The sequence below is a fragment of the Gasterosteus aculeatus genome, chromosome 15, assembly GCF_964276395.1.
Source record: "Gasterosteus aculeatus chromosome 15, fGasAcu3.hap1.1, whole genome shotgun sequence".
NCBI classification, from domain to species: domain Eukaryota; kingdom Metazoa; phylum Chordata; class Actinopteri; order Perciformes; family Gasterosteidae; genus Gasterosteus; species Gasterosteus aculeatus.
Window position 1 is genome coordinate 10,799,780 of NC_135703.1, and position 27,813 is coordinate 10,827,592.

At 41.8% G+C, this 27,813-nt stretch overlaps 5 protein-coding genes and 1 pseudogene across 7 annotated transcripts; all 6 read right to left on the reverse strand.

Annotated features, from left to right (window-relative positions):
• Nucleotides 1-3,338: 3,338 nt before the first annotated feature.
• Nucleotides 3,339-5,313, reverse strand: gpr65 (G protein-coupled receptor 65). The gene has a single exon (XM_040200084.2). It carries the CDS (start codon nt 5,311-5,313, stop codon nt 4,363-4,365), a length of 951 nt encoding a protein of 316 aa, XP_040056018.2. The 3' UTR covers nt 3,339-4,362.
• Nucleotides 5,314-6,737: 1,424 nt separating this feature from the next.
• On the reverse strand, nt 6,738-9,041 carry LOC120833422 (G-protein coupled receptor 4-like). The gene has a single exon (XM_040200517.2). The coding sequence runs from the start codon at nt 7,892-7,894 to the stop codon at nt 6,815-6,817; it is 1,080 nt and encodes a 359-aa protein (XP_040056451.2). The 5' UTR covers nt 7,895-9,041; the 3' UTR covers nt 6,738-6,814.
• A 141-nt stretch (nt 9,042-9,182) lies between these two features.
• LOC120833219 (B2 bradykinin receptor-like) lies at nt 9,183-12,321 on the reverse strand. Its single transcript, XM_078089610.1, has 2 exons — nt 11,982-12,321; nt 9,183-10,893 (listed from the first exon to the last, which is right to left on the reverse strand). Exons 1-2 carry the CDS (start codon nt 11,999-12,001, stop codon nt 9,885-9,887), a joined length of 1,029 nt encoding a protein of 342 aa, XP_077945736.1. The 5' UTR covers nt 12,002-12,321; the 3' UTR covers nt 9,183-9,884.
• A 1,549-nt stretch (nt 12,322-13,870) lies between these two features.
• Nucleotides 13,871-16,258, reverse strand: bdkrb1 (bradykinin receptor B1). The gene is made up of 2 exons (XM_040200106.2): nt 15,684-16,258; nt 13,871-15,456 (listed from the first exon to the last, which is right to left on the reverse strand). Exons 1-2 carry the CDS (start codon nt 15,831-15,833, stop codon nt 14,344-14,346), a joined length of 1,263 nt encoding a protein of 420 aa, XP_040056040.2. The 5' UTR covers nt 15,834-16,258; the 3' UTR covers nt 13,871-14,343.
• A 257-nt stretch (nt 16,259-16,515) lies between these two features.
• LOC120833220 (B2 bradykinin receptor pseudogene) lies at nt 16,516-19,058 on the reverse strand (annotated as a pseudogene). Its single transcript, XR_013452782.1, has one exon. The product of XR_013452782.1 is annotated as a B2 bradykinin receptor pseudogene (transcript).
• Nucleotides 19,059-19,194: 136 nt separating this feature from the next.
• Nucleotides 19,195-22,674, reverse strand: LOC120833218 (B2 bradykinin receptor-like). 2 transcript variants are annotated; one of them, XM_040200107.2, is made up of 3 exons: nt 22,513-22,674; nt 21,976-22,153; nt 19,195-20,707 (listed from the first exon to the last, which is right to left on the reverse strand). In XM_040200107.2, the coding sequence occupies exons 2-3, from the start codon at nt 21,993-21,995 to the stop codon at nt 19,693-19,695; spliced, it is 1,035 nt and encodes a 344-aa protein (XP_040056041.2). In that variant the 5' UTR covers nt 21,996-22,153; nt 22,513-22,674; the 3' UTR covers nt 19,195-19,692. The 2 variants fall into 2 exon arrangements, with proteins under 2 accessions (XP_040056041.2, XP_077945735.1); XM_078089609.1 differs by lacking the exon at nt 22,513-22,674 and having other exon boundaries at nt 21,976-22,330.
• Nucleotides 22,675-27,813: the final 5,139 nt, after the last annotated feature.

Sequence of the window (27,813 nt, forward strand, 5' to 3'; positions counted from 1 at the left end):
CTATAGCTGAGTGCCACAGTCGCTTATGTCCAAGGTGTTTGGCACCTGGAAAAAAAACCCTCTTAGTTGACATAAATGAACCAAGGAGACATGTTGTGTGTACGAGTGTGTGTGTTTGTGTGTGCGTGTGTTTGTGTTGATTTTCCTTCTACGGTGGGAGTGACCTCGGTCAGCTCCTCTCTCTTTCTTTTGTCCCTCATTTATTTGTCCCCCTATTGCCGTCCTCCCCCACACATGATGGATGCACCGCAGTTTTCAATTCATTGAAATACATTGACATGTTTTAATATATTTTCTATTTGTTTTGGGGGAGGGTTAGTTTATTTACTCATGAGACAGTCGATCAGAGGAATCGATGTGAATGAGGCTGGTTAAGGAGGTTCTCCTATGACAGACGATGATGAAAAACATCTTTTGTTGTTTTGAGCTGTTAAGCTCAAAAAAGTATTTTTGGACCTAATACGTTACGGTCATATTTACATGTTGCCTCCAACTGAATAATTATCTGTGTATGTAAATACTTAATTAATTGGTAAATCTCCTTTGTATCATTGTACACAAGGTCTTCTGTATTATAGACACCGTGTCATATGATGGGATGATGATGAATTCAAACACGGGGCTGAAGTGGGTGTATTCTTGCTTTTAGGGGAATCAGGAGCACACTTTCATAAACTTGGGAGGCACACATGTGCAAGAATTTCTATTTACAAAAAACCCTCTGTCACCCAGAGTATGTCCCTGCATGCATGAGCACACACGCTAATCGTCTCTAGTGCTCTAAAGACAATCTAATCGATAACACAAAAACTCCCCTCTTTCGATTTGTTTTATTTGAGTGATGAAGGGCACAAAAATAAATATTCATGTAGCAAATAGATTAAGTTGAGAAACTGTAATAGTGAATCCCCCGACTTTCACTTTCTTGTTAAATCTGTTCAGAATGACCAGGAATCAGCCACAGGAAAAGCCTCTGCGGGGGTTCACTCATTTCCTCTGTTTCCACGCGTTAAGTCATGCATAAAGCTTCCACGTAAGAGGCAATTATGCGCCAAACCACGGCTCTTCTGAGAAAGGAATTAGTCGTGCCTCCCTGATGGTAGTTTAAGTGAAAGTAATTTGCTGAACGTTGACCAGTAACGCAAGGTCACTCAGAGGATTCTCATCATGGTTTCTCCAAAACTCTGGTAGGACAAATGAGGATGAGTAGTAATTTTATAATTAGCTATGGCTGTCCTGAATAATTTACTCAAAAGTGACCTACATCATGCTGCAACTTTGTTTAGAAATGTGAAAATCCTCACCACGATCTGTTGGAAAGGCTGGATTGCAGTGACCTTATGTTCTATAATAATCAATGCAAAAACATCTTTCCGGTTAGACTAGAATATGCCTTAATGGCCTTATAGGAAAATAACATTCTCACATTTCCTGAATTTTGTCATAAAACATTACATTCGTGTACTTGGTGAATCACGGAGAAACACAGCGCTCTGCATGTCTGCTCTGCAATGACTAAAGATAGTTATTACTACAGCAGGTTCAACTGCGCACGTCTGGCAAGTGGGAAAGAAGCAACTGAACAGTATGACAGTGTGGATTATAGATTGGGAGACAGCTGGGCAGAGCTGTCTGAGAAAAGCCAATTTATTCGTGGTTCGACATTAAAATAAGAAATCATTGTACTAGACTAAAAACAATGAGTGGCAGCATTAAAAAATGGATAAATACGACTGAGTCAATGAAGAAAATATTGCAGTAAAGACATTTTTGCTGAGGAAAATCTAGTTTACAGTTTTATAAACAACACTATAAACAGTGTAAATACAGCTAAACTTCATTGTTTCAATCCTTAACAAATATATTATGTAATATTATTATCACACAACTGCAACTTCTCATTTTCTTTCCTTCTTCTCAATTGTGTGTGTTCGCTTCAGGATTTTTCAACTAAATTTGTCATTTTCACACTCAACTTTTTTATTCCAACGAGTATCATGTTAATCTCACATGCATGTGCACGCTATCAGACCACCAGTGCACTGTAGATAACCATTGATTCTCAATGCCACAGAGCAAGCAGAACGTGCCATTGCTGAAACTGCCAACATCCGTGTGAAACTCATTTATCTCCATCCCTCCATGCGCCTGCACTTTGCTTACTTATACAAATAAGGGTGTCGGAGGCAAGGACAGTGGAAGGTTGTAGGTGAGAGGATGGGGATTCTGATGGGCTTCACGGCCTCCAGCTTCTGCTGATGCAGATTATTCAGTGTTAAATCAAGCATATTATCTGAAGTGAATGGATGAACAGTTTGAAGAAAGAGTCAAGGCAAGGACTCACATGGAGGAGAACATCTACCTGCCTGCATATGTTGTCATGAAGGCAAAATGTCACAAGAAAACCATATTTTGTGTATATTAGAAAGGTTTTACTCAAAACCGGTGTAAAATCATTTAACAGGACATTTATTATATGTTTGGAGCGGAGTCGACACACATACAAGACATGCATCAAGGCTGCTCGAAGGATTCTTCCTTTGGTTTGAAGGTGACAAACACCCGTGCCCTGCTCCTCAGGGGCGGGGAGACCTGCATCATCTCCCACTGGTCACCTCCACATCAAACAGGGAGAGATGGCATCGTCATTCTTAATAGAAGTATATGGAAGAGAAACTTGGTTTACCCCTATAGGCAATAAAAGTTTGATCCTGGTTCACAAATCATCCTTAACATCTGTCCATCTCAGGAACACCACGTATCAGTTCAGGAGGTCACTGATCTTCTGTCCACTTAGAATGAACCTTATATTAATTTTTCTAGTATATAAAACTAATAATGCAATTCAACGAGTACACATTTAGGGAACATTATTATGGCTCTTCTGCCAGCTGGGGATATAAAGCTGGTAAATATACACAAGGTTGGTATCTCTTTATTGAGGGACAATAGTGAACCTCTGTGTGTGGACCTGTTACTTGTGCAAGAGCAGGATGGTGCTTGGTTACCGTCTTACACACACCAGACAAAAACATTACAGACCAACTTGAAGAACCTGTGAATCATGGTGTTAAAGTAAAGATGAAAAAGGACAACGTAGTTTTGATTGATAAAATACTGCGGCTTTGGTAAGAAAACTAAATCTTTCTATCTTGAAATGATCAACTATTCCAAACGTAAACAGTTTAAACATCTTGCTGCACCTTCATGATTGTCCACTAGAGAGCTCCAGACGTCCACCTTTGGTCAGCCACAATTAAAACAACATGAATATCTGATATGTTAGAAGGCTGATGGAAAATACAAATAGATTGATAAATCACAGGGCTCTTCATAGATATTATTTTCCTGCTCACACTTTATTCCAATGATGAATGGTGTCAAATTAAAATAGATGCATTTTCTTTGGCCTTGTACACAATATCTTTATAGCAGAGATGTACAGCACACGCAAAGCACATATGTCGTACACAAACGAGGGGGGGGGTTGACAACACATGCAGTTTGATATCAAAACGTGTCAAAACTATGAAATAACTGGAAATGACCTACAACCTAAAAGAAAATGATGAACTAACTAACTTGCTATCAACTAACTTATCAATACGTACTTTATGTAATTCTACTTCACTGAATATAGGAAAATATTGTTGTAGTTACTTGTTTAGTATTTTAATACCCTCATATTCAAACCTTTGTAATTTAAAAAATGTGTGATATAGTTTGTGGATGTTCTCCTACTTCTTTCTATTTAGTTACCTTCCTAAAATATCATTTTGAAGCAGTGACAAGCCACATTTTACTGACGATACTTTTGATACTTTGCACTTTGAAGTTGTTAATACCTACATTCTTATGCTTGAGTAAGATTGTGAATGAAGGACTTGATGTCATCGCCGTACAGTGTTGCTACTCATTTAAGTGAAGGAACTGAATACTTCTGCCACCAAGATGCGGTTCAGGTCAGAATACCACAGACAAGCTATAAACTAGAGGTTTTGAGATACGGACCAACTCATTGTGGCTGTGGGTCTTTTAATGAGATTTATTGACGGGCAGAATACGGACAAACACCACCAGCTTTCTCCTTTCATAGCCGAAAACTTGCCATTTGACAACTGTTTTAAGTTTGAAACGTTGTTTGGTTTACCAAACTTTACATTACATTACAGGTCATTTAGCAGACGCTTTTATCCAAAGCGACTTACGTTACACTTTAAACCCATGGCCTTTTCACATTTTTGCCCAGGGAGCAATTAGGGGTTAGGTGTCTTGCTCAAGGACATGGGGCAGCCGGGACTTGAATCACCAACCTTGTAGTACCCAGCGCACCCTCTCTCTTTATGTGTTCTTTATGTGAATCTACACTGCATTTTCATCTCTGCGCTTCATCTTTATCTGAAAGAAGAGAACAACTTGGTTGACATTCTTCCTCCCCGTTCTGGTAATGAAGCAGTAGACGAGCGGGTCTGCAAGGCAGTTGAGGCTCGAGATAGCAGTGCTGATTTTGTATGGATAAAAGAGCCATGCGAGAGACCTGCAGTCATCCACTGCCGTGAGAAGGAGCATCATGACGTGGATGGGTCCGAAGAAGAACAAAAGGCAAAGCAGAACTACTGTCAGCACCTTCGAAATCCGTTTACGTTCCTGTTCCTCTGTGGCCTGGTTGGATTTCACCGCCTCGCTGATCCCCCAGGTGGAAAACACCCCAACGACAAAGGGAACCATGAAGCCCAGGACGAAGCGTGCCACATTAGCCCGAGCCAAGTTATCCGAAATGGGGAGGAAGACGTCAAAGCACACTGACAACTTGTCGTCCTCGTGGTACGAGTCCTCCCATGTGATGGTGCTGGCGTTGAAGGAGAGCACCGAGACCCAAATGGCCGCGCTGACCGCTGCCGCGGTGCTGACTTTCCTCAGGAAAGTGTACTTGAGTGGGTGAACAACTGCCAGGTAGCGGTCAACAGCGATGCAGCAGAGGAGCACGTCGCTGGTGTAGAAGTTAGTGAAGAGGGAATAGACGGATAGCACACAAACGTAGCCCCCGTGCACCCAGACTCCTTTCCACAGGAAGTCCAGCCACAGGGAAAGGCCGATAGTGAATGTCAGGTCGCTCAGGGCCAGATTGAATAGATACACACCGAGGCCGTTCTTCTGTCTGATGTGCTGCCAGGACACGTAAAGGAAGAAAGCGTTGAAAGGGATGGCAGTGATGATGACGGCCAGGTAGAAAAACAGAAACGACCTCCTCCTGGATAAACTTTCAGGGAAGGAACATTCTGAATTGTTTGTGGCCAGTGTCACGTTTTCCATCGCAGATGTGGCGTTCCTATATGGTGACACCTTATGAAGAAAAAAGAAAGGGTGTTAAGCGAGTAAAACACAATGATTCAGTTTATCCATCCGATAATACTACTGTTAAAACACCCACAAAGTGTCTTTTGTGGTTTCTTCAACTTTAAAAATTACAACACGCTGTGTAGTTTGATAGACGAGGGCATCTAGTCAGTCAGGACATCTACAGCTGCTATTTTGACATTTAACACACAATGAATTGTGTGATCCTCCATTAAGTTAAACGCTAAGGCTGTGTAGTCAGTAGAATTCAGGGAGTTTTACTGGTTTTAGAAAATTAGTCACAAATTTCCTAACCTTATTGTTGATTTGTTACAGATGATGAGATGTTTTCTTCTTTCCAGAAAACTTGTGTTTAAGTACAATTCAGTTAAATTGTAAAGCTCATCATGCAGCGTGTAAACAGAGCTAAACGTCTGTGTACTCAGTGATCTGCCTTGGCTGCTTCTAAAAGCACTGACGTGACGCTTTCTTGCTTCTTACACAATACATCCTACATCCCCACATGACAAAAAACATGGTGGAACACAAGCAATCGTTGATCATTTTAGTTATCTGAGATAGATTATAAACCTCTAGCAAATTTGAAATCAATGTATTTCCACCTTGGTGACATGATAAAATCAGGAGATCATCATCATCATAAAAGATTAAAAAAAACTGAGTTTTTAAGTGTCCATATACAAGAAAGTGTCCAGATACAAGAAAATGCGGAGGTCAACTTACTTTCTATTAAGGTGTTTCTTTCTGCTGCAAAGTATGTCTCGTCTTCACTGCTCAGTGAGAGCAGCTTATAGAAACAGGAACATTCATCAGCTGCCTCCTTGTTGTCTGTGACTACACTGTGTTTTACTGGGTGACAGGCCACAACAGAGCAGAACTGCCGGTTTTAGAGGACCACAAAGCCAATTTAATTTGGATGCTGAGTCTATATGAGACTGCCTGTCTTCATGTTTGGTGTGTCAATATGCACATGGACTCAGGTAAAGGTGATGCTGATTACCGTCTGATAAAGGAATATAAATCTGTTTGACAATTTCCTTAGCGTAGTTATGTTGTTGGGCTCCTGAACGGCACACGTGCACACGCACACGTGTATGTAAATGTATATACGTGTATATAGATATATATCTATATACCTCTCACTCCTGCCTGTCTTGGCTTTCTCTTTTAAAAAATTGTCAAAATAGAACAACCCTTGTTTTGGGGACAGAAAGGAATTCAAAAGTTCAGCCAATAGCAAAGTGACCCTTCAATAAGAAACAAATAAGATGGAAATCTTCCAAAGTAGAACCTTATGTCCTCTTTGTGTCACTGTCCCTCAACCATGGCTTGGAAAATAAACAAGGAACTTGTTATTAAAAAGACCTCTGATGCTGAACTTAACATAAAATCTTTTTAATTATTTCATTTGGGTTACAATTGTTACAAATAACTAAAATATATGTTAGGAAACAAACTAAACTCCGCTGGTGCCCTCCGACCCTTTTCTCCTCATCAAAAATCCCCGACAATTCTCTAGAGCTTTCTTAATCTCGTTCTGAGCGCTCTCACTGATTAAACAGTAGATTATAGGATCCAGAGTGCTGTTAATGGTGGTCATGGCAACTGTGAACAGGTACGGATCTCTGAGCCTGGAGGCCCAGTCGCAGTTCCCCGGCTCCAGCACGGCCCTCAGCAGCATGACGGTCTGGTAGGGCATGAAGGCCCCTACGTAGGTCAGGAGAAGGAAAAACAACAGGTGTCCCACTCTGCTGCGTTCCCCTTTCAGGATGGAGGTGCTCCGTTGGAGAGACCGCATGATCTGCTGAAAACAAAACGTCATGATGAAAACGGGGAGCAAGAACCCCAGGGCGACTCGAGTGAGGGCGAGGTCGGCGTCTTCGCGGCTCATGGGGATTCTTCCTACGCACAAGTTGCTGGAGGAGAAAGCCACCAGCGACCCCGTGTGCTCAAGCAGGACGGTGTGCACGGCAATCTCCAGGCTCCAAACAGCAACGCACGCGACGACGGCGGTCCGCACCTCTCGAACCCGGTGACAGTGGAGAGGATAAACCACCGCCAGGTAGCGATCGACGGAGATGCAGCAGAGGAGGCCCGAGCCCACGTAGAAGCTGTTGTTCATGACCACAGCCAACGAGCTGCACACGTCCCCCACGGGCCTCCCCAGGGACAGCTCAATCCACACGGGCAGAGAAACGGTGTAGAGCAGGTCAGAGACGGACAGGCTGAAGAGGTAGACCGCCACGCTCTTCCCTTTCCTCATCAGCATCCAGGCCACATACAGGGACAGGCAGTTGGCCGGGAAGCCCACAATGAAAAAAAGCGAATAGGCGGCTGCGACCACGCGCTCTTCGACGGAGGACTCCGTCACGTCGCAGGAGGCAGGTGAACTTGAGTTCGTCTGGTTGAGGGCAGCTGAGAGCATCCTTACATGACGATAACCAAGCCCGAATGTGGACGGAAATGAAGGGCTCTGTGTTTGGGTGAACCAGAGATGGACTCTGCATTGCAAATAAGTCCTGGTGAAACGGGGCATTGTAGAAATGGAAATAGCCTCCAATGTTGCTGTCACTGCCTTTCTGCAGCGGTGAGTATCACCATCAGATCGATCCAAAGATAAACACTTTCCTCGTTTTTATGCAAACTAAACTGTGCTGTCTGTTTTTTTCACCAAAGATACATTTCAACTTCAAACCATTGTTCTTATTAAAATTGACATTTTAAAACTAGAAAACTATCTAAAAAAGTTGTTCAAAGAAATTCCCTTTTCTCCTTTCACATCTCACTGATCCTCTAATGACCACTTTATAAATCAATGATACAATTTAATTACAGAATGTGCATAATGTATCAGTCATAAGGCGCTTTTATCTGCTCACTAACATTCATTTTGTGTTCATTACCTGCTATGACGCAGTATAGAGGATTCCAAGTTGTTTTTCATTTAGTTGAGACTTGTCGAAGCATTCTTCCACTGAGGCAGGCACAGTAGTAGCCGTCTAGTTGTATTTTATATTACATCAGGAATGTGTTCGCTCTAAAGAGCCTTTCAGCTGAGAGGTTACTGAAGCACACCATTTCTTAAAAGTACATTTTTTATCTAATGCTGTGGGAGTTGAGATCTAGTATAAAAACAGGAGAGAGAATTGTCCCACTTCCGCCTGTGAAACACACCCAGTCTTTCCTGCAAAAGCATTTTTTCATTACATTATTTTAAAACTTTATTTTATTATAAAAAAAACGGCAAGACATCTGGAAAGTTTCCAAGAAAGTCTGACTCGACCAACTGCTTTCCCAGGTTTCTGCAACCACAGGTATTCATTTAATGATTCCAAGTACCTCCCAGTTGGCAACACATGTGATATCCATTCGTTCAACCATGGTCTACTGCATCCCTCTTATGTGTGAAAACAGGTTTTTAGAACAATACGGGATTCTTGGCACTTTTGGTTTAACTGTCAAATATTATCACAGACCGGTTGAACGCAGTCTTCCATCCACTGTTTGAACAACCTCCGAGCACAAGCTCTGCCAAAATCTTTCTTCTTTTTTTCCCCCAAACAGGCTAAAACAAAAGATGTCTTTATGTAGAGCTTACGTTGTTCTTGAAGACATCTCTGCTCGCCGAGCAGCCATTGTCCCTCCACCTGCTGAGCGTGCACGCTCCTACAACCTAGCACCTGGTATCTTGCTCACTGTTCATTTAACTTGGAGACAACAACATTGTTATAACACTTACAAAAAATGGACAGCTAATTTATACTCCAACGTCCTACTTGAATATTCGTTTCATATTGAAGAGAGAAAACAAGTGAAAGCATGTCTTTATTTTCTTCATAAATACTGTCACAAAGTTTATTTAAAGATTGGTATGAGATTAAGACTTTGCATGCATATATGCATCTGCAGATACAACTACATTGATGATGCAAATTGTTTCACAATTGTAGAACAGAGGTTGTTCCATCACAAACACCAAAATGACTGAAATGCAGTTCTTTCTTTTTCTACCGTGGAGAATTTGAATTAAACTGTACAAAGCAACAAACTTTACACTCATGCAAATGTGAGCACATTGCGTAGGTGGCCAGCGGCAGTATCAGACAGAGAAATACTCGGTTATAATTTCTGGCAGAGTTTGTTCAACATAAAGATTTTACAAAACAGTTAGAGCGACACCGTAGGCTACAGCACAGAGAAATAGATTTACAAACATACCCTGATATAATCACACGGAGGAGAGAGGAAACAAACGCAACCTTAATATTAACACTTTAAACCGTTGCTGGTACACAGACAACGTCTGGTTTAAATACTTAGCAGTGTAATATTGGTCTGAGAATATTTTTTCGGAAACAAAAGTCATTAGGCCTGAGTGTTAAATGGCATAAACGGTAAATTGAGTCACGTGTTGTCATCAAGCGCTTGGGTATCACAGCGTGTTCAGAGAAAACAATCAAAATTTATAATAGTTTCATTGGGTAAAATTGTATATGAAAAAAAAAATGCCCAAAGCTTCCTGCAGATTATCTTGCGTAGGTGGTGTTGAAGGACAATGTTGTGTTAGTGCTCCTCTGCTGGAAGAGTTCCCTAACTTTTTTGCGGAAATTCTTTCCTACCATAACGTAGAGGACGGGGTTGAGAACGCTGTTGAAGAAAGCCAAATTCATGAAGATATGCGAGCAGATGTTGTGGATGGTGAGTAGGGTGCAGTCTGTAATGACTCCTGCATACACAAGCATTTGGACTATCTTATGCAGGTGGAACGGTACCCAGCAAATCATAAACGCCAGTAGGACTGTCAGCATCAGAGTGGTGGCCTTCTGCTCCTTTTTCTTTGTGTTCGACCCAACACTTAACCTGCTGTTCAGTGCTTGAATAATCCTAAAAGTGCAGAAGGAAATAATGGAGATTGGTATGACGAAGCTGAAGATGATCAGCATCACGCTGAACAGATCCCGCACGGTGCCATTTGGGTATTCAAGATGGCATACATAAGAGTTTGAGTATAATTTCACTTTCCTGTAGACGAGTGTGGGGACACTCAGCAGTAAGCCGAAACACCACACCAGCACACAGCACAGTTTGGCATATTTTGGCCGACGTATTCCGTCATGGGACAGCGGGTGCACCAGGGCCACGTAGCGATCAATGCTTATCAGCACGAGGAAGTAGATGCTGCAGTAGGCGTTCATGTTGATGGAGAGGGTGACCACTGCGCACAGGGGATTGGGAAAGGGCCAGTTGAATCCTTTGGCCGTGTACACAGCCCAGAAGGGCATGAAAGCCATGAGGATGAGGTCAGCGGCGGCCATGTTGCTCAGGAAGATCTCAGCCACGGAGCAGGGCTTCTTATGAAAGCAGAAAACCCCCAGTACAAACACATTGAGGAGGATTCCCAGCACAGAGATGACCAGGATGTAATGTGGCAGCACAGTAGAGTGCCATTCGTTTTTTTCTGCATGAGGGCAATGAGTTGTATTTGTTTGGTTTTGGGCTCCATACATAACCGTAGTGCTGAAGTTAGCAGGGGAGCTGTGTAAAATAAGAGAACAAGACTAAAGATCAGAACAAACAGTTTGGAGGTAATTCTCAATTGGGTCAGTGTCATTAAGTGGAATACTGGGAAACACTGACCACAGTGAGCGCAGAGAAGTGTTAAATTAACACTGTTAAATATTTAATACTGAGTGACAGGGAATACTGGGAAATAGTTCTTTGAAGTATATTTTGCAGATATCGTGGATCAGGAAGGGATAAGTCTTCACAGCTGAGAATGATTCCTTGTAAAATTGACATTGACATGTGTTTGCAATCTGGCATGGGACTATAGGATAGAATTTGACCATAGAAATGTGTGTGTGTGTGTGTGTGTGTGTATTATTGTATTTATGTATGTATGTTAGTGTTTATCGGTAAGTCCCCATAATTAACTCGTCCCATTTACAATTTCTGCAATATATCTATCAGCCAATATGCAAATAAATCAAAACAAGCAATAGCACTGTGAAAAACTCTAACACAAGTCATGCATTCCAATCGTTTCTTCATTACTGCTGTTAGTGAGGTAACATTACAGGTCATTTAGCAGACGCTTTTATCCAAAGCAATTAGGGGTTAGGTGTCTTGCTCAGGGACACTTCGACATGGAACATGGGGCAGCCTGGAATCGAACCAACAACCCAGCTCACCTTCTCTAACCCCTGCGACACGACAACCCAAACATACTTCGTGACTTTCCACCACTGCACTATATTTCGGAAAACCTAATGCTTTAAATTTCTTAAACTCTTCTCTCTATATTCCTGTATCAGAAACAAACAACAAAAACAGTACAACAGTTATAAAATACTCCTCGTAGTGATTTAACTGACTAACATCTAAACTTTTAGAACTTAATTTAGTCATCCAATACTAAACTTAATCAGGCAATCCAGATGAGAACCAGTTGGATCAAGAAATGAGATATGTATCATTAGAACGGGGTGTGCCGGTCCAGTCTAGATTTAACCATTTTTTTGTTAGACTTTATATCATGAAGTTGAGCGCATGCAAACATTATGTCATGGATGATATCATGAAGCTCACACCGGAGTAACATACAAGCCAAATACATATTATACCTTGTTGGCAGAAGAACCATTGTTCCTGAGAAATCCCAGATGAAAAATATCCAGACACACTGCACTGCTCCCGTAGCTCCTTCTGGCTGCTGCCTCCCTGTCTCTGACTCACGCTCAGAAAGGAAGCAGATATAAACGGACGTCCCCTCCTCCCGTCATTCACTCCCTTTCACTCATTCTCTTTTCTTTTTTTACACTCTTTAAGTACGCTTTGACTCTTCCATTACCATTGTATAAACAGCCTGTCTGTCTTTTTGCAGGTTTATGTCTATGTAAGTCACATTGTCATATTATGTTCATTTTAGCATTATATTGTAAGGTAACTCTCAACGTTGAGACAACTTATGTGTTGTCTCACAGCTAACATTGCTGACAGTGGAAACAATGTTTAAAGGGCTCAAGAAGCTTATAGTGGCGAATTGGGTGTTGCTACACTTATGTGTGGCCACGGCGTTGCTGGGGCATCGTTACCAACTATTTGGATGCAGTGCAGAGCAGCTACTGACAGCCGTTGTTTGGGCGATGTTATGCCCTTATTGGATGGCGACGTTAGAGTCTATGACATGTTTTACACCCAGCAACTCTATTTACTAATCTATTATATGCAAGACATTTGTAGATTATATTAAACACTCTTTTCTTACCTCGTAAGTGTAGCCAGTGAGGAAATGTCCCTCACGTGATACCATAGGTTTAAGCCCCTCCCACTTCCTGATTCTGATGACTTCACCAATTGGTCTGCGTATAAAGGCTCCATTTTACGACACTACAGGAGCATGCTGTCTTCCAGTATTGGGCTCTGGTTTTGACAACCCGTTTGGAGCTGGTACATAGTTTTTACCCGTGTTTTAGAAAGAATACATTTTCCCTTAGTGACGCTCTGGTTTTTGCCCCAGGCCCAGGGCCTCATGGAGGCCCAAACCAGGTGGGAGCCGGCCCAGGTGGAGCGAATGTAGCCCAGGCCGGGATTGGAAGCACTGCTGTTTTGCTTGGTTTTGTTTTGTTCCTATTTTGTGTCTCATTTTTTTCATTTTGTTCAGCTAGATTACGTTGGGGTAGATTTTCTGTGACTTGAACAAATTGTGTTTTGTCCCCCAGAAAGTTAATTTATACACTTTATTTGTTTCTGTTTAGGAGTACGTGGGGCTGGCGGCAGCGTGGATACCCGGATGGTGGTGGGGCTGGTTGGACTGGGCCTCTCACTTTCTTCTCCTCTTCTTCTTAGTTGCATGTCTTTGGTTTTTGATTTACATTGTTTGGCGTGAGTGTGGATGCGGCACTGGAGGGAGTGAGGGCCTTGTCCTAGAGTTTGCCCCCCCCCTCCCCCTTTTCCCTTCTTAGCCCGCTGCAGCCTACGGCCCCAATAGAATCAAAGTTGTTTATTAAAACCTTTCCTTTTTATTCTTTGACGACATTCCCAGAGCTGACGGAAATTATTAAAATGAATTGTTTTGTACCTTTTTGAAGATATTTTAAGAAACTCAAATAAATATTGTACTCTGGGGGAATATTGTTGCTTTGGTCTGTTTACACTGGTCATCTGTAGGTCGTGGTGGATTAATTAATATCCCTACGGGACGATAACCGCCCCTCTGTACCTACCGGTGGTTACATAAGGCCTCTTATTTGGAGGAATGAGGGGGTAAGATAACAAACCGGAGGAAATGGGACCAATATACAAATGCATGAATTAAATCAAGGCCTCATGGTAATTAACTGTAAATATTGATGGTATTATATTTCAACAAGCGATGTAGGCAAGTTTTTGATATGGTGGTGGCATGTAGTTAATGTTGTGTTGGACCTCTAAGTGCATCTAACAGTACTGTTATTTATATTTACACACACTGGAGTACATCTGAAATGAAAACAACTTATCCATTGCATCATGTCTTTGCATTCAATATTTAGTTGTTTATTAGTGTTGAAGGTTTCAAAATTGTGTTCATGAATACAAAACATTTCTAATTATGTAAGTAACAAGCATTTATATCAGAGTAGAACTGTCTGTGTCCGTCACGACCAAACGAATGTTTAGTTTACGTGTCAAGACGTATCTTAAGAGGGGGATTATGAATGTAATTCTACAACGTACAATGGAAGACATTCTCCCATCTTAGTTTTCTATGGGACAAGCTGATTTATGGAGTCACTCCAATTAAACAGATTCAGATGTCCATTATCTCTGTTTGCGTCAATTATTTAACGAAGAACAGCATTACACATCCTATGATGCTATTAACCATAAAACTGCATTATTATTGCATTAAGTCTAATGGAATAACAACGTTGAACCCATTTCCTGTATATTACATTATTTTCTTCCATAAGCAGCAATTGAAGTGGTGGATGTCACTAAGAGTCACGTGCTATCTTTTGCATTAAAAATGACCACAGCCTTAATTTGCTCTGTTCTGTTAACGTAAGTGGACACAACAGATCGTTGAAATGTGTTCATATCTGATCCTCTGCGATGATGTCTAGTTTCCATGTAGATGGCACTGACTTTCCTCCTAAAGTACTGCCCTGAGAAGACGTACAGCAGAGGGTTCAGGGCACTGTTGAGGAAGGCCAGGTACGCTGACACCTGGCCTCCTATGTCGAGAGTGTGGAACCAAAGCTTCTCGTCCAGCACTTGGACGTCACAGAGTGTGTCGAGGAAAGTGAAGACCTGGAAGGGACCCCAACACAGTAAGAACAATATGGTGACAGCGTACACCAGCGCTGTGGCCTTTGTGTCATCAGTGCCACGTAAAGCAACGCTCTCCCTTCTCCGAGCCAAAACCTTAATTATGTTTCCGCTGCTGAAGACTATGACCAGCACAGGGAGTAGAAAGCCCACCACATTCACCAGGATGTGATGGGCCAACTTCCAAGAGATGTCATGACCATAATCCAGCACACAGGACATTGTCTCCAACTCCTCGATGAACTTCACCTCTCTGTGAACCATTGTTGGCAAGCTCAGTACGGCCGCCAATACCCACAGGATGGAGCAGATCACCTTTGCAAAGAGTGTCCGTCTCATCCACCGGGCCTTCATGGTCTTCACAAGCGCCAGGTAGCGGTCAACACTGATCATGACCAGGGTGAAGATGCTGGTGTAGAAATTGATGATGATGATGGAGTTGACCAGTTTGCACAGGGCACCTCCGTACGGCCAGTTAAAGCCATTGAGGATGTTCATCGCCCAGAAGGGGAGGCCGCACAGGAGGATAAAGTCAGCGAGCGCCAGGTTGCTCAAGTAGACTTCCGCCACTGTCAGTCGATCCGCGTGAGCAAAGAACACCGCGAGGACAAAGCTGTTGAGGAGAAGGCCTGAGAGGGATACGGTGAAGATGTACGGGGGAATGACGGAGTAGACGAGTTCCCATTCTGTAGAGTTTGGAGACTCTGATGGGCCGGACGTCACGGACACACTGCTGTTTTCGGACCACAGTGTTGCCACAGATACAAGCGTCGTTGGGTCCATGGTCTAGGGAACACAACACTTCAATAACTCATCAGTAAAACAGTATCAATAATATCTTATTAAAAACACGTGATGCTACGTTACTACCGGATCAGAGATTAATTGGGCGTGTTGAACATTTACTTGACCTAGTCAAACACAAAGTATGATACATTCTTTCTGTGTAGCACCTGTTTCTACTTTAATGCACAAAACTAAAAAAGATTCTATAGGAAAGAGAATGTTCTTACCGTTGGTTTCATGAGAATGTTCCTCCTTTGGTCCAAATGATAAGAGACATGTCTGGAACACGGCTGGTGTGCGTTTGCTGAAGTCCTCGTAAAAGCACACAGCGAGTCAGAGGAGAGATCTGCTAGTGGAGGTTTTGTATACAGACGCATTCTTCCACACCCTCCGTAGAGGCGTTCAATATATCAACTTGTTTACGAAAGAGTCAAAAGCTGTGCACATAATGTGAAGCTGAACCTGCATTGCACAAAATGTTTTCAACTTCATCAGCAACACTCTATTAAGAAAAGGATCCAAACGGATAACACTTACCACTGATGTATTTCAAACAAAATCTTATTATTTTCAACTTAAAAAGTAGAATTAGCACTTGATACTGACCCTGGTCTCACGCCACCATTACAACAGCCCTTAAGGACAACGGTAAGATGGCAGTGGGTGAGTCCGCAGTGGGAGCTGTTGCAACCCTTTTATGGTCAAGTCAATTTTTGCACTGAATTAGGACTAAGAAATGTGGCTCATGGTCATTAAGGCAAAAATATTTTCGTATCAAATCAAAGACTGCTTCTGGAAGTAATGGATACTGCTTTATCTGGCAAAAAAAACACATTCGTTCTTGAATGATCCTGAAAAAATATGGCAAAATTATCTTCTGTAAAACCGTGGTGGATATTTTTCTTTTCTGGATAAAGAAAAGGCTTCAAGGTTGACTTGATTTTTAAAGATATTATTATTCCATAATCAAAAGTTATATTTCACTCCACATACAGAGGGCAGCATAATACACAAACGGGATGGATTTGTGGTTTTCTTCAGTAGTTAAACACAAACTTCTTAGAAATTAGTACTTTATCAAAACATATAATAGCTTAATTTAGCAGGTAAAAAGTGTAAATGTTCTGGATGGAAGCTACTATCACAATACATTAATTATAATGAATAAAATTCAAGATTAACAGACACGACACTATAATGGTTGACAATGTTAGTTCCAGACGTTGTTTATCAAAAACAGGTTTTGTGAAACTGAAGAAAAATTCAGCAGGTTAATTAGTCAGCTTCAGAAATGCTGGTAGGCAAATCTGAAAGTGGTATCAACTTTCGTATCAAACTCTGAATAGGTGAATGTGACCAGCCACTCCTTTAAGTGGCTGGTCATATTCAAGTTGACATTCTTCTTCAAAAACATGTTTGCTATATTGAGATCTCAAAAGCAAGTAATAGAGTAAAATAATCTGCCATATGTGGCTTTTGCAATACTTCAACAAACCTTACAAATTGCTCGTAACAAAAGTCTTACACAAGCTCTCGTTTGTGCTAAAGGCCGCCGTGTTTGTTGATGACATTCATCAACACATATACACCTTCATATTAGTAACTGGGAGAGCGGCTGCGCTGTGTGTTACAACTTGGCAACTTTCTTTCTTTTTGAACCTTGGACTAATAGCTTATTTTCATTAAAAAAGAGTTGGCAACAGGGGGCTGTTTTTTGGTTGAAGAATTAAAAGAAATATATTGTACTCTTGCTGTTTTCTTAAGATGACCAACTCTAGCCTTAATAAGTATGATGGAACCTTTTATCTGTTATATAAACTGATCTTTTCACCAGCTGTCTTTCTCTGCGTGTTGTTGTTTTAGATTTTTGTGCTATCAGTTAGTTTGGTTGCGTTGAGATTAGCAGTTAAATGACCGGACTTCCTCCGCTGCCTTTTTCCCCGGCGGAGCACCAGTGCCAACACTTCCCTTGCCTGTTGCTTAAAGTGCTTCCCCACAATCACATACAGGAAGGGATTCAATGAGCTGTTGCTGTAGCCAAGGTAAGTAGCCAACTGGTCTCCAATGTCCAAGACGTAAGCCCACGTACATCCAGGAAACACTTCAAAGTGATCCAAAGTGTCCAAGAAGATGAGAACCTGGTACGGCAGCCAGCAGAGGATGAACGCCGCCAGAACAACAAGAACGAGGAATGCCGCCTTTCTTTCCGCACTTCCTCTGTTGCCTTTTCTCAACTTCCGGCTGCTCTGAAGAACTCTAGTGATGTGGTAACTGCAGAAGGACATAATGGGAACTGGAATAAGGAAGCCCACCGTGCTGACGGTCATGTTGTAGCGCAGCCTCCAGCCTTCGTGGGGATACTCGAGGTGGCATGCGTCGACGCCCAGATCGGGCACGAATTGAACAGAGCGGAAGAGGACAGCCGGGAAGCTGAGCAAGACGCCGGCGATCCAGATAACCAAGCAAATGCCGCGCGCCCACCAGGCTCGTCTCTCCCTCCCTTGGGTCAAAGGTCTAGTGAGGGCCAGGTATCTGTCCACGCTCACGAGCGTGAGAAACAACACGCTGCAATAATAGTTCATCCCGATGACGGTGTTGATAAGCTGGCACATGGCCTCCCCAAATCTCCAGTGGAACTTGTTAACAACGGTTTCCACCCAGAAGGGCAGGCAGGAGACCATGAGCAGGTCCGCCGCGGCCAGGTTGCTCAGGTAGATGTCGGCCACGGAGCTGCGCCGCTTCTGGAGACAGAACACGCACAGCACGCAGGAGTTGCCGATCACGCCGAGGAGGCAGATGACGGACATGTAGGCCGGCTGCATGGCGTAAATCCAGTCCCACGCAGCCGTGTGGTTGCAGACCAACTCGGCTCTTGCGGCAGTCTCCATCGGCAATGTGGTTCATCCAGAATGCTGTTGCAGGGCGACGGCGACTTTAAAAGGTAGAAAAATGAGGTTGTGTGCAAAACTGATAAATGTAACAGTGAAACCTTTTAACTGTGTCAACAAAGGTTTGTTGTCTTTGTGCTGTACTGACGCGTCCGGATTTGAGTTCCAAAGTGAGAAGGATAATTGATTTAATGGAGTGTTTCTGACTTAATGGTGGTTTATCGGTCAGCGCACACAGTACACACATGCCGTTGTCAAAGTGGCGAGGCGTAGCAACTGGATGGAGCACGTCTGTGACTGAAAAAGAACCCAGGACACGCATTTCAAGAAAAATCTGAAATACAAACACAAACCGTACTGAAATGTCTCATTTCCTCACGCTTTGTGCTTTAACGGGACACGCGCTCTCACTCCCACGGTCCACCTCTGACCGGAGTACGTTACCGTATTGAATTGCATTCACGTGTCCCCAATCCTTCCACGCACACATATGGTTACATTTTTATTCCTCTAAGTGAGTGGAATTTAGCAAGCTAAGCCAACTACCCAAATCCGGACAGGCAGAGCAAAATACATGGAACAAGGTTTAAAATGTGTATTTCTTTTAGATGTATTTTACCCTTTGAGGTAACATTGTCTGCCTGCTTGCTTTTTTTTTGTTCCACAACAATTTCCAGCTCTGGCAATGGTGGTAAAGTGTTTCTCGTAACAAATGCTTCTTGTTTAGAACAGCATGCTTTCATTTTGGTTACTAATATGGGTGTACCCTCGCCCACAGCCCACAATAAGTCAACATTGGGACATGAAATAGTAGAGTGGGGAGAAGTGAAACTGAGACAACTCATGTGCGTACAGCCAACAAAAGGAGCATGTTTTTTGTGTCACCACTGGAAACTCTGAACAGAATTCTGTTTTTAACTCTGCAGACCTTATGAGTCAAACACACCAGACAACTCTTAGCAAACTAGTTGTTGGGCTTCTACATTAACAACATTCATGACATCCATTAAATGCAATATGTTATATTTGACCAGTTTTTGTTGGTATAAAAATACATTTGTTATAGGCAGTCAATATGACAACTGTATTTACATGTCCTTTTCCACTGATTTGTATCACACCACCCGTGTGTTTACAATGTGTATGCAAATATTTGAAACACGAGACCAGCTGCTGTTTATTACGCACGGTGAAACTGTTTAAAAAGCGAGAAAAACAAAACGGCCTTGCACAAACAACCGGATCCCTTACAAATAATGAAATCCTGTTCATCTTTGTGAGAGCAGGTATGATAAGACATTGTTTGGAGGAAGGGTGATTTCGTCCCATCAGTTATACTAGCAGTGCTTTATACCACAGTCTTCACAGTAGAGGACAGGTGTGATATACGCAAGGACTCAGGCGCGGCTGCTGTCTTAATCTTCCACTCCTTAAAGAGTTCACTAACTTTTTTACGAAAGTTCTTTCCAACAATGACGTATAGGATGGGGTTGAGAACGCTGTTGAAGAAGGCCAAGTAACTGAATATCTGATTGCAGATATCTAGGACAGACTGGAGATGACACCCTCCCAGGATCTCAGCTCGCACCAGTACATCCAGTGTGGTGACCACGTGGAAGGGCACCCAGCAGATAAAGAACGCCAGGAGGACCGCCAGCACCAAATTGGTGGCCTTCTGCTCGGTTTTCTCAGCATTGAACCTCTCCGTCATCTGAACCTTCAAAGCCTGAATAATCTTAATGGTGCAGAATGAAGAAATGGAAATGGGGACGATGAAGCCAAAAACGATCAGCATCCCATCAAAGAACAGCTCTGTGGTTAAGTTTGGGTACTCCAGAAAGCAGGCAGTCACATTATACTCTGGAAAATAATTCACTTTTCTGAAGAAGAGTGTGGGGAAACTCAGGAGCAAGCCGAAACCCCACATCAGCAGACAGCCCAGTTTGGCGTATTTTGGCCTACGCATTCTTCCATGGGACATTGTATGCACCAGTGCCACGTAGCGGTCCATGCTAACCAGAACGAGGAAGTAGACGCTGCTGTTGGCGTTTATCTTAATGCCCAGGTTGACCGCTTTGCACATGAACAGACCAAAAGGCCAATTGAATCCGTTGGATATGTGGACAGCCCAGAAAGGCAAACAGGACACCAGGATGAGGTCTGCAGCGGCCAGGTTGCTCAAGTAGATCTCAGCCACGGTGCAGGCCTTCTTGTGGAAGCAGAAAACCATCAGGATAAACACATTGAACAGAATTCCCAGCACAGTTATGAGCAAAATATATACTGGTTGACTAGTGTAGAGCCAGTCCCAGTCGTAAAGATCAGGACAATCCGTGCCGTTGGTGTTGTTTTGGTCTGGGACGCTGTCGGAAAGATAAAATAAAAACATTTAAACTTTGAGATTTAAACTAGGGATGTTTCATTTGAAGCTTTATTGCCTCTAGTCTTGGTCCAAGTAATTTAATACTGAGGAGTGTCTTCCTCTACAACGTCAATGTAAATATTTTATTACTACATAGTACAGCTGCAGAGTTTCACTTCAACTAGATTAATTGTGCTTAAGTCAAACAAGTCATCTAAGCGTTTTTTGGGGGTGTAACATAGCAATGTATTAAATTAAATTTTAAAAAAACTTCCTAACATAATCTTACCTTGTCGCTGTCAGCTCAATTTATCCATTACCGATGAGTCAAAAATGCCCTGATAGCTGTTCTTCTCTGGTTAAAACAACATTTCTATATTTTCTGAACTTTGAGTGGGGAGATGAACACAGTGCCCGAAACAGAGCGCTCTGTTTAAATGGTCATTTCTAAGTTGCTATTGGTCATCAGTCACTGGATTGCAACTCTGAAATGCTCTACCCGAAGCACTTGCCTCCATCTGTAAAGTGTTTAACTGGTACCTGTGTCTCATATAGTGGTCACCATGTTCCCCTAATGAGCAACAGGCATGGCTCTGTTCTGTCGTAATTTCCAAGAGGGAAACTTTGGTCTCACAATACGAGATATTATCTTCGTCCGATAATCTGTTTCTCGCATTTCTAAAAGATATACATAAGAGAATGTTTTTTAACTAATTAATTATGAAACAAAATCAAATTGTACATTTTGGCATAAGTCTCCATCAAATGTGTCAGGGATTTTGTTAACACTGTAAGTATTAACAGTCGTTCGGCACAGGGACGATTTAATGTAGTAACACCTGTGGTAAATTGAAACATGTACTCATTTTACATATTTACAAAACATGTGTTTAGCTTTCTCATAATTTTGAGCCCAAACTGAACTCAGATATGATTTCTATTGAATCAAACCATGACTTTTGTGTATTAAAATAGTACAAAATAAACATTTAACCAGATGGACTTATATTTAGAACTTACAGTGAGGGCTTTGGTTCACCACAAAATATGTTTGTTTTGCTCGATTTCATTGTAGTTTTATTGCTATGTATCCTTATATTCTGTAACATATCTTGAGGTATGATGCATCTGAACACATGTCACTACAGTGTTGATAGGTCTCTGTACATAGTTGCATGATTATGAAGTTAACATTTGTTAACAATGTTAAAGATAATGCATACATGCTAATGTGAATACTTTTGTAATATTCAACAAGCCAAAACATACCTTGTAGGTTGGAGAGCCATACTTCCTGAATAAGTCCAGATGGGAAAAGTCCAGATGTCAGGCTACACTGCTTCAGCAAGTCTCCCTTACTGTCCTCAGTCTGAAACTGACGCCCTCTCTTATGGGAAACTGGAAATAAAAGGTCTGCCAACTTCAAGCTTCCTCCCAAACCACGTTCCTGTAGAAAGAAGCAAACATAGAGTCACCGACTTGACACACTACACACATTCATGCCGAATCTTTATAATGTCTTTTTATTTCTAATCTTCATATTACTACTATTTATCATGTCTATGGAGAGTAAAATTTCTCTTTCACTGAAGCTGTTCTGAATCCTACTGTGTAAAACATATCTCGATACAAGCTTTCAAGTTATTTAGATGATTCAAAGTTTGGTCAGAGGCACTGAAGAAAAAAAAAGCCTTATGTAAACTGAAGCTTGCACATTCTGTGTAACGTTTACTCTATCATCATCGTAGCCATTTTAAGACCCTTTTCAAATTATACTTCAACAAGACATCTGAGAATATTGCCTACCTCCAGCCAAATGGATAACGTTGAAAGCAATTGCTGCTTCTACTTTGCCTGCTCATCTCTTTTTGTAGGAGAGGTTCCATTTTTATGGGCAGAAGTTTTCTGTTGAAGCCGATCAAACAATTCAACAATTCAACCACTTGGCATTGTCTTTATGTGGTCCATCATCCCTCCCTGCTGTAAGGGACTAATGCCATACCCCTCTCTGTAAGGTCCTAACCTCCAATCTCTGTGTTATCTACCTAACTAAGTTATGATAGATAATGAACCTGATTTTCTACGCTGTGTTCGTGTGCATCACTGGAAATGCAGGAAGATGGATTGGAGCCTGAATCATTAAGCCTGCGATTATTAGCTCTTTCCTGAGGACTGATATAGTATCTAATAATCTAATAGACAGCCAAACCATGGTAGTTTGAGTATTCAAGCAAAATAAGTATAAAAAAAATTGAATAGGCAGTATAGACATAATACAAGGGATTAGTAAATGCATGAGCATGACTGTCATATTTCCTTGGAAAAAAGTTAATTTTTGCTACTTCAGTCGAGTCATGAGACTTCCTGGTGTCGCAACTGAGATATCGTTTCCTCCTTTTCCAATCCACCATCACATTTTAGTTTCTCGAACCGTAAAATAAGTGTTTTTACATGTCTTTATTAATGGTTCTTTATTCATACACTTTCAATCCAATTCAATTAATTTTATTTTGTATAGCCCAAAATTGCAAATTACAAATTTGCATCAGAGGGCTTTACAGTCTGTACAGATGTGACATCCTCTGTCCCGAAACCCTCAAATCAGTGGTACATCACTTGTATTTGGATGTACAATGGAGGCCCTCGAATGGTCAGGGTTAAAATGACGAAATTGTTATGTTCAAAAAACCTTTAGGCTGGAACAAAGAACGTCAGGCTTTGTTGAGTTATTTTGCTAAAAAATAAGTTGTGATACAGTCCACTACTGTCTATGCTTCCGCTCAAAAACCCCAAACAAAGGAATCCATCAGGTTATTATCCTTTTCCATCATACAGGCGTAGTCGCTATTGGCAAATTCCTGCGGGCTACTCCTCCAGTGTCGGCCACCGTGCAAGTACCGTCCGGTCCCGGTCGTACCGTCTGCCGGTCGGATCGTCAGCGCTTGGGGTTCGATGGGCCCTCGAGGGAGATCACACTTCTTTGTTCTCTGAATCAAAAGTGTCAACTGGCTCAAATTTAATAACTAAACAAAGTGATAAGGAATACAATTACAGAGTGAAATACAATGCGAATAGTGAAATATTTCGCGAAATAGAGAATTCTCCGACCAAGTCTGATGAGACTTATCAAAGCGGCTCAAGAACAATTCAAACAGTTCTTCTGCATGTTTAGTCCTTCGAAAACTGGGGCGTGTCTTTTGGGTGCATTTGAATGTTATTCAGAAGGCTTCTCCTTCAAACGTGTCTCCTCCTGGTTTGTCCCCTTCACATCCAGGTGTGAATCTGCTGCAACCTGAAACCTCTCTATCTTATCTTTCCCTCACATTCAAAAACATTCAATGTAGATGCATTTGGATTTATGCCTCAATGAGTAAATGTAACATAGCATGCATAGTTTGTCTTCATCTTATAACTAGTACACTTTAATAACAACACAACATAAATGATCACAGTTCATCACACTTCATCACACTTCATTACATTACATTACATGTCATTTAGCTGACACTTTTATCCAACACTTAATTACTGCATTTCAACCATAAGAAGACAGACACAAAAGAAGTGCAATTTTATCAAATAAGCCGATCTACAACTTGCTATAGATGAGAGACATTATAAGTACAATCTAAGTGCTACGATTTGTTAGTCTTTTTAGTCGAGGTTGAGGCTCAAGAGGTGTGTCTTCAGTTTGCGGGGGAAGATGTGAAGGCTCTCTGCGGTCCTGGTGTCATCAGAGAGCTCGTTCCACCATTTAAGCCATGCAAGCGAATGACAGAGCCGAGAGAGTTGGTGTAGAGACAGAAGAGGAGGGGACCCAGGACGGAACCCTGAGGAACTCCAGTAGTAAGAGGACAAGGTTCCGACACAGATCCTCTCCATGTGCGGCCATAAAGGTAGGATGAGAGACAGGAGAGCGCAGAGCCTGAGACACCAAGTTCCTTAAGGGAGGAGATAAGGATCTGGTGGTTTACTCTGTCAAGTGCAGCAGAAAGGTCCAGAAGGATGAGGTTACTATAGCAGAGATTACTACGGTAAGAACTTGGTTAGGAGACAGGGGGGTGAAAGAGGGAAGCGAGGGTGATAGAGGTGAAGTTGGTGGGACACAAGTAAGAAGACATAGGTTACAGAAAGAAGAGCGTACGTCAGCTAGAGTTGACAGAGTCTCCCGGAAGAAAGGGGGAGGGGGAAGGAGGAATCGGACCGGGTAAATCGGACCGGGTATTATCATTTCTACCACTAGGTGTGCTCTTCTACTTAAATTGCAAACAGATGAATCAACTCCTTGAGAGACTTTCACTTTAAAGTTGATTAGACGGGTGTCTAGGTGAAATATTTGCTATGACTGAAGTATCATTAGTGGAGTGAAAACTACATTGAGCAATATTTTAAAAGGCTGAATAAATATAAACTACATGAGACAAATAAGGAAAGCAAATTAGATTGAAAAATGTGGCAGCTATTCCAAAAAAAGATTAAACTAAATCATTATTTTGAAATAATGAACAATTACTGAACTTGTAGTAATTGCCTAAACCACAAAATGATTTGCACAAATGGTCAAGTTACACGTACACAATCTCAGCAGCAGCAGGTTTAGTTTAATTTTTTCAGAATAATCTGCATGGCTGCCTCCCTGTAATAACTCTTGTCTTTTGGCCCATGCTCTCCATTGTTTTACCAACGATGACACTAAAACACAATAAAAACATTCATGGAGATGTGTGGGAGCTATAATTTTGTTATTTATTCTTAGATGTTATTGTTGGTTGGTTTGTTAGGTTGATATACTGTAGTATTAAGATTGACCACTAATGGTCATTGGTAATGCTGTGGCCACCTGGGGGTTACTTAAGGTCATAGCCAGGTAGAACCAGCATGCACCTGGGTGACTAATAGTTTTTCACCAGCAGAGCAGCACTGCATAGGAAGGCAGCCAAGTGTTATCAGGAAACAGGAAACAGAAAAAGATTGCCTGGACAATACGCTCTCTTGCTGCGTGACAAAAACTAGGTGCAGCAGTGGCCCTTTGACATGTAAACATTTGTTGGTCCCAAGGTCAAATGGCCACGTATGGCAAGATGTATTATATGGTTTCCTAAGGTTACCTGTATATTGTGTGCAGTATACTAAAGCCTGTTGGAGGACTAAACTCAAATGTTCCAGTTTGCCTGTATTATCTTTTAGAAAGTTCTTTTTACATGTGATGTCAATGTCCATCATAACAATAACAATACTGTATCTGCCTATTATAACTGATTCAAACCTACTCCCTCTTAACTTCATAACAAACGGAGAGGAGCTGGTGTAGCCACGACAACAGACCCCACAACTGTCCGTTGCTGTTATTTCTCGGTGGTGCGTAATGAGGCCTATAACAAATGTCTGGGCGAGGGGGCGGCGAGGCTCAGGCTACACTTCGAAAACACCCGACTCATTTCCTGTCTCCTTCTGCCTGTCTGCTTCACATTTTTTTTTGTCTATATATTTTGCTCCATTACGTGGTGCGAGCTCGTCCCCGTTCCCTGCTTCATGACCCAAGACGGCAGGATCACAGTTCCGCACGCGTGGTTTATATATTCTATTCACAGCTGTCCCGTGCAATCACTGCGCTGTGTGAGGAGAGAGAATGAGAACGCACAAGCGTTGGAATCATACCAGCACCAGGGTCTGGCAGCCCCTGAACCCCCCTCCCACCCCCCCCCCACACACACACACACACACGCTCACGCCTTGGCTCCTGTCTGAAACCACTAATGCAACTTTGAAGAGCACTGTGTGATACCGCTAAAGTCGATTCAACCGCAGCTTCTAATGCAGTCTGACTGCTCGAATGTCCCTGACGGAAAATAAATGCACCACCCTAAATTGCAGTAGGCCTATATGGAGACAGAGACTTTAGGTTTCTATATAAAGGCCGAGAGGTTGTGGGAAAGGATCTGTGTTTTCTCTAATTCATAAGCCTTGAGATGTAATATCATAGCCTCTTGCCTCTAGATGACAGCAACGCAAAATGAGCAATCAAACGTAGAAGGAATGTGGTTTAATTTCTCTTTTTTGTACAAACAAACTAGCCATCACAAGAAATTATACAAAGATCCAGCGGTCTGAATTTGTCACTTAAATGTCAGAAAAACGCCTTTGGCGACAACAAGCTGTTCATGGGGGGAGTTAGTAGTTTAGAGAAGACCCGATGGAGATGAAAACATTTTCGGAGAGACCACTCGATTGAGAATTAATATTTGATTATACAAAGGCTGCTGGAGTGGCTCATCGTGGTTATGACTCACGATGATTCAATTAAACTGCATCTGAGTGAGTATTGACTTTGTTGACATCTAAAATGCTGTTGAGAAATAACAGAATTTACCGAAACTCATTCAACTAATTCCTGCACGTTTTAGCAAGTTTACATGTCTATGTCTTGAACAATGTTTCACTCCATCCCAAATTGTGTTTAAAAGCGTAGCATAAGTCCATTTTGTAAACTATGACAGAAGCTGAGGCAACTTGAAATTTTCCATTATTGAAGGAGAGTCTGCTAAATTAAAACTAAAATTTAGTGCAAGACAAACAGTAGGCAGAGAATCGCCTCGCCTCAGACAGTCAAATATTGTGTCTTTTTGCTTTGAGATCAACTGACAGACTAGACAGACAGAGCTTAACGAGACGATTGTTACTGCATATCACAAACTTGTGTCCTCTATATCAATCAAACATCTTTTCTATCTATAAAAGGAGAACTTTTTACTGCTATAATCAAAGAACGATGCAGGGACACATTTTCTTTTACTTTTAATCTTCATTTAAGCAAGTTCTTAAGTTTAAGCTCTTCAATCATATTGGTGTACATAAATATCCTTTTATATAAAAATAGACAGAAGCAGAAGTCTGAGCCCACTATATATTCTGTACATATATGTGTAATCACAAGATACTATATTGAATTACATCTTTTCCTGCAGTTTAATGATACCACCAGTATTTTTAGAACTATGTTTGCACCCCAACATTGGTTCTGATTCTACAGCAATAATAATACATCTGAATTTAATTTATTGAATTTCATTGAATTGACATGGAGCCCTCTGCTGGATAAATTGTATT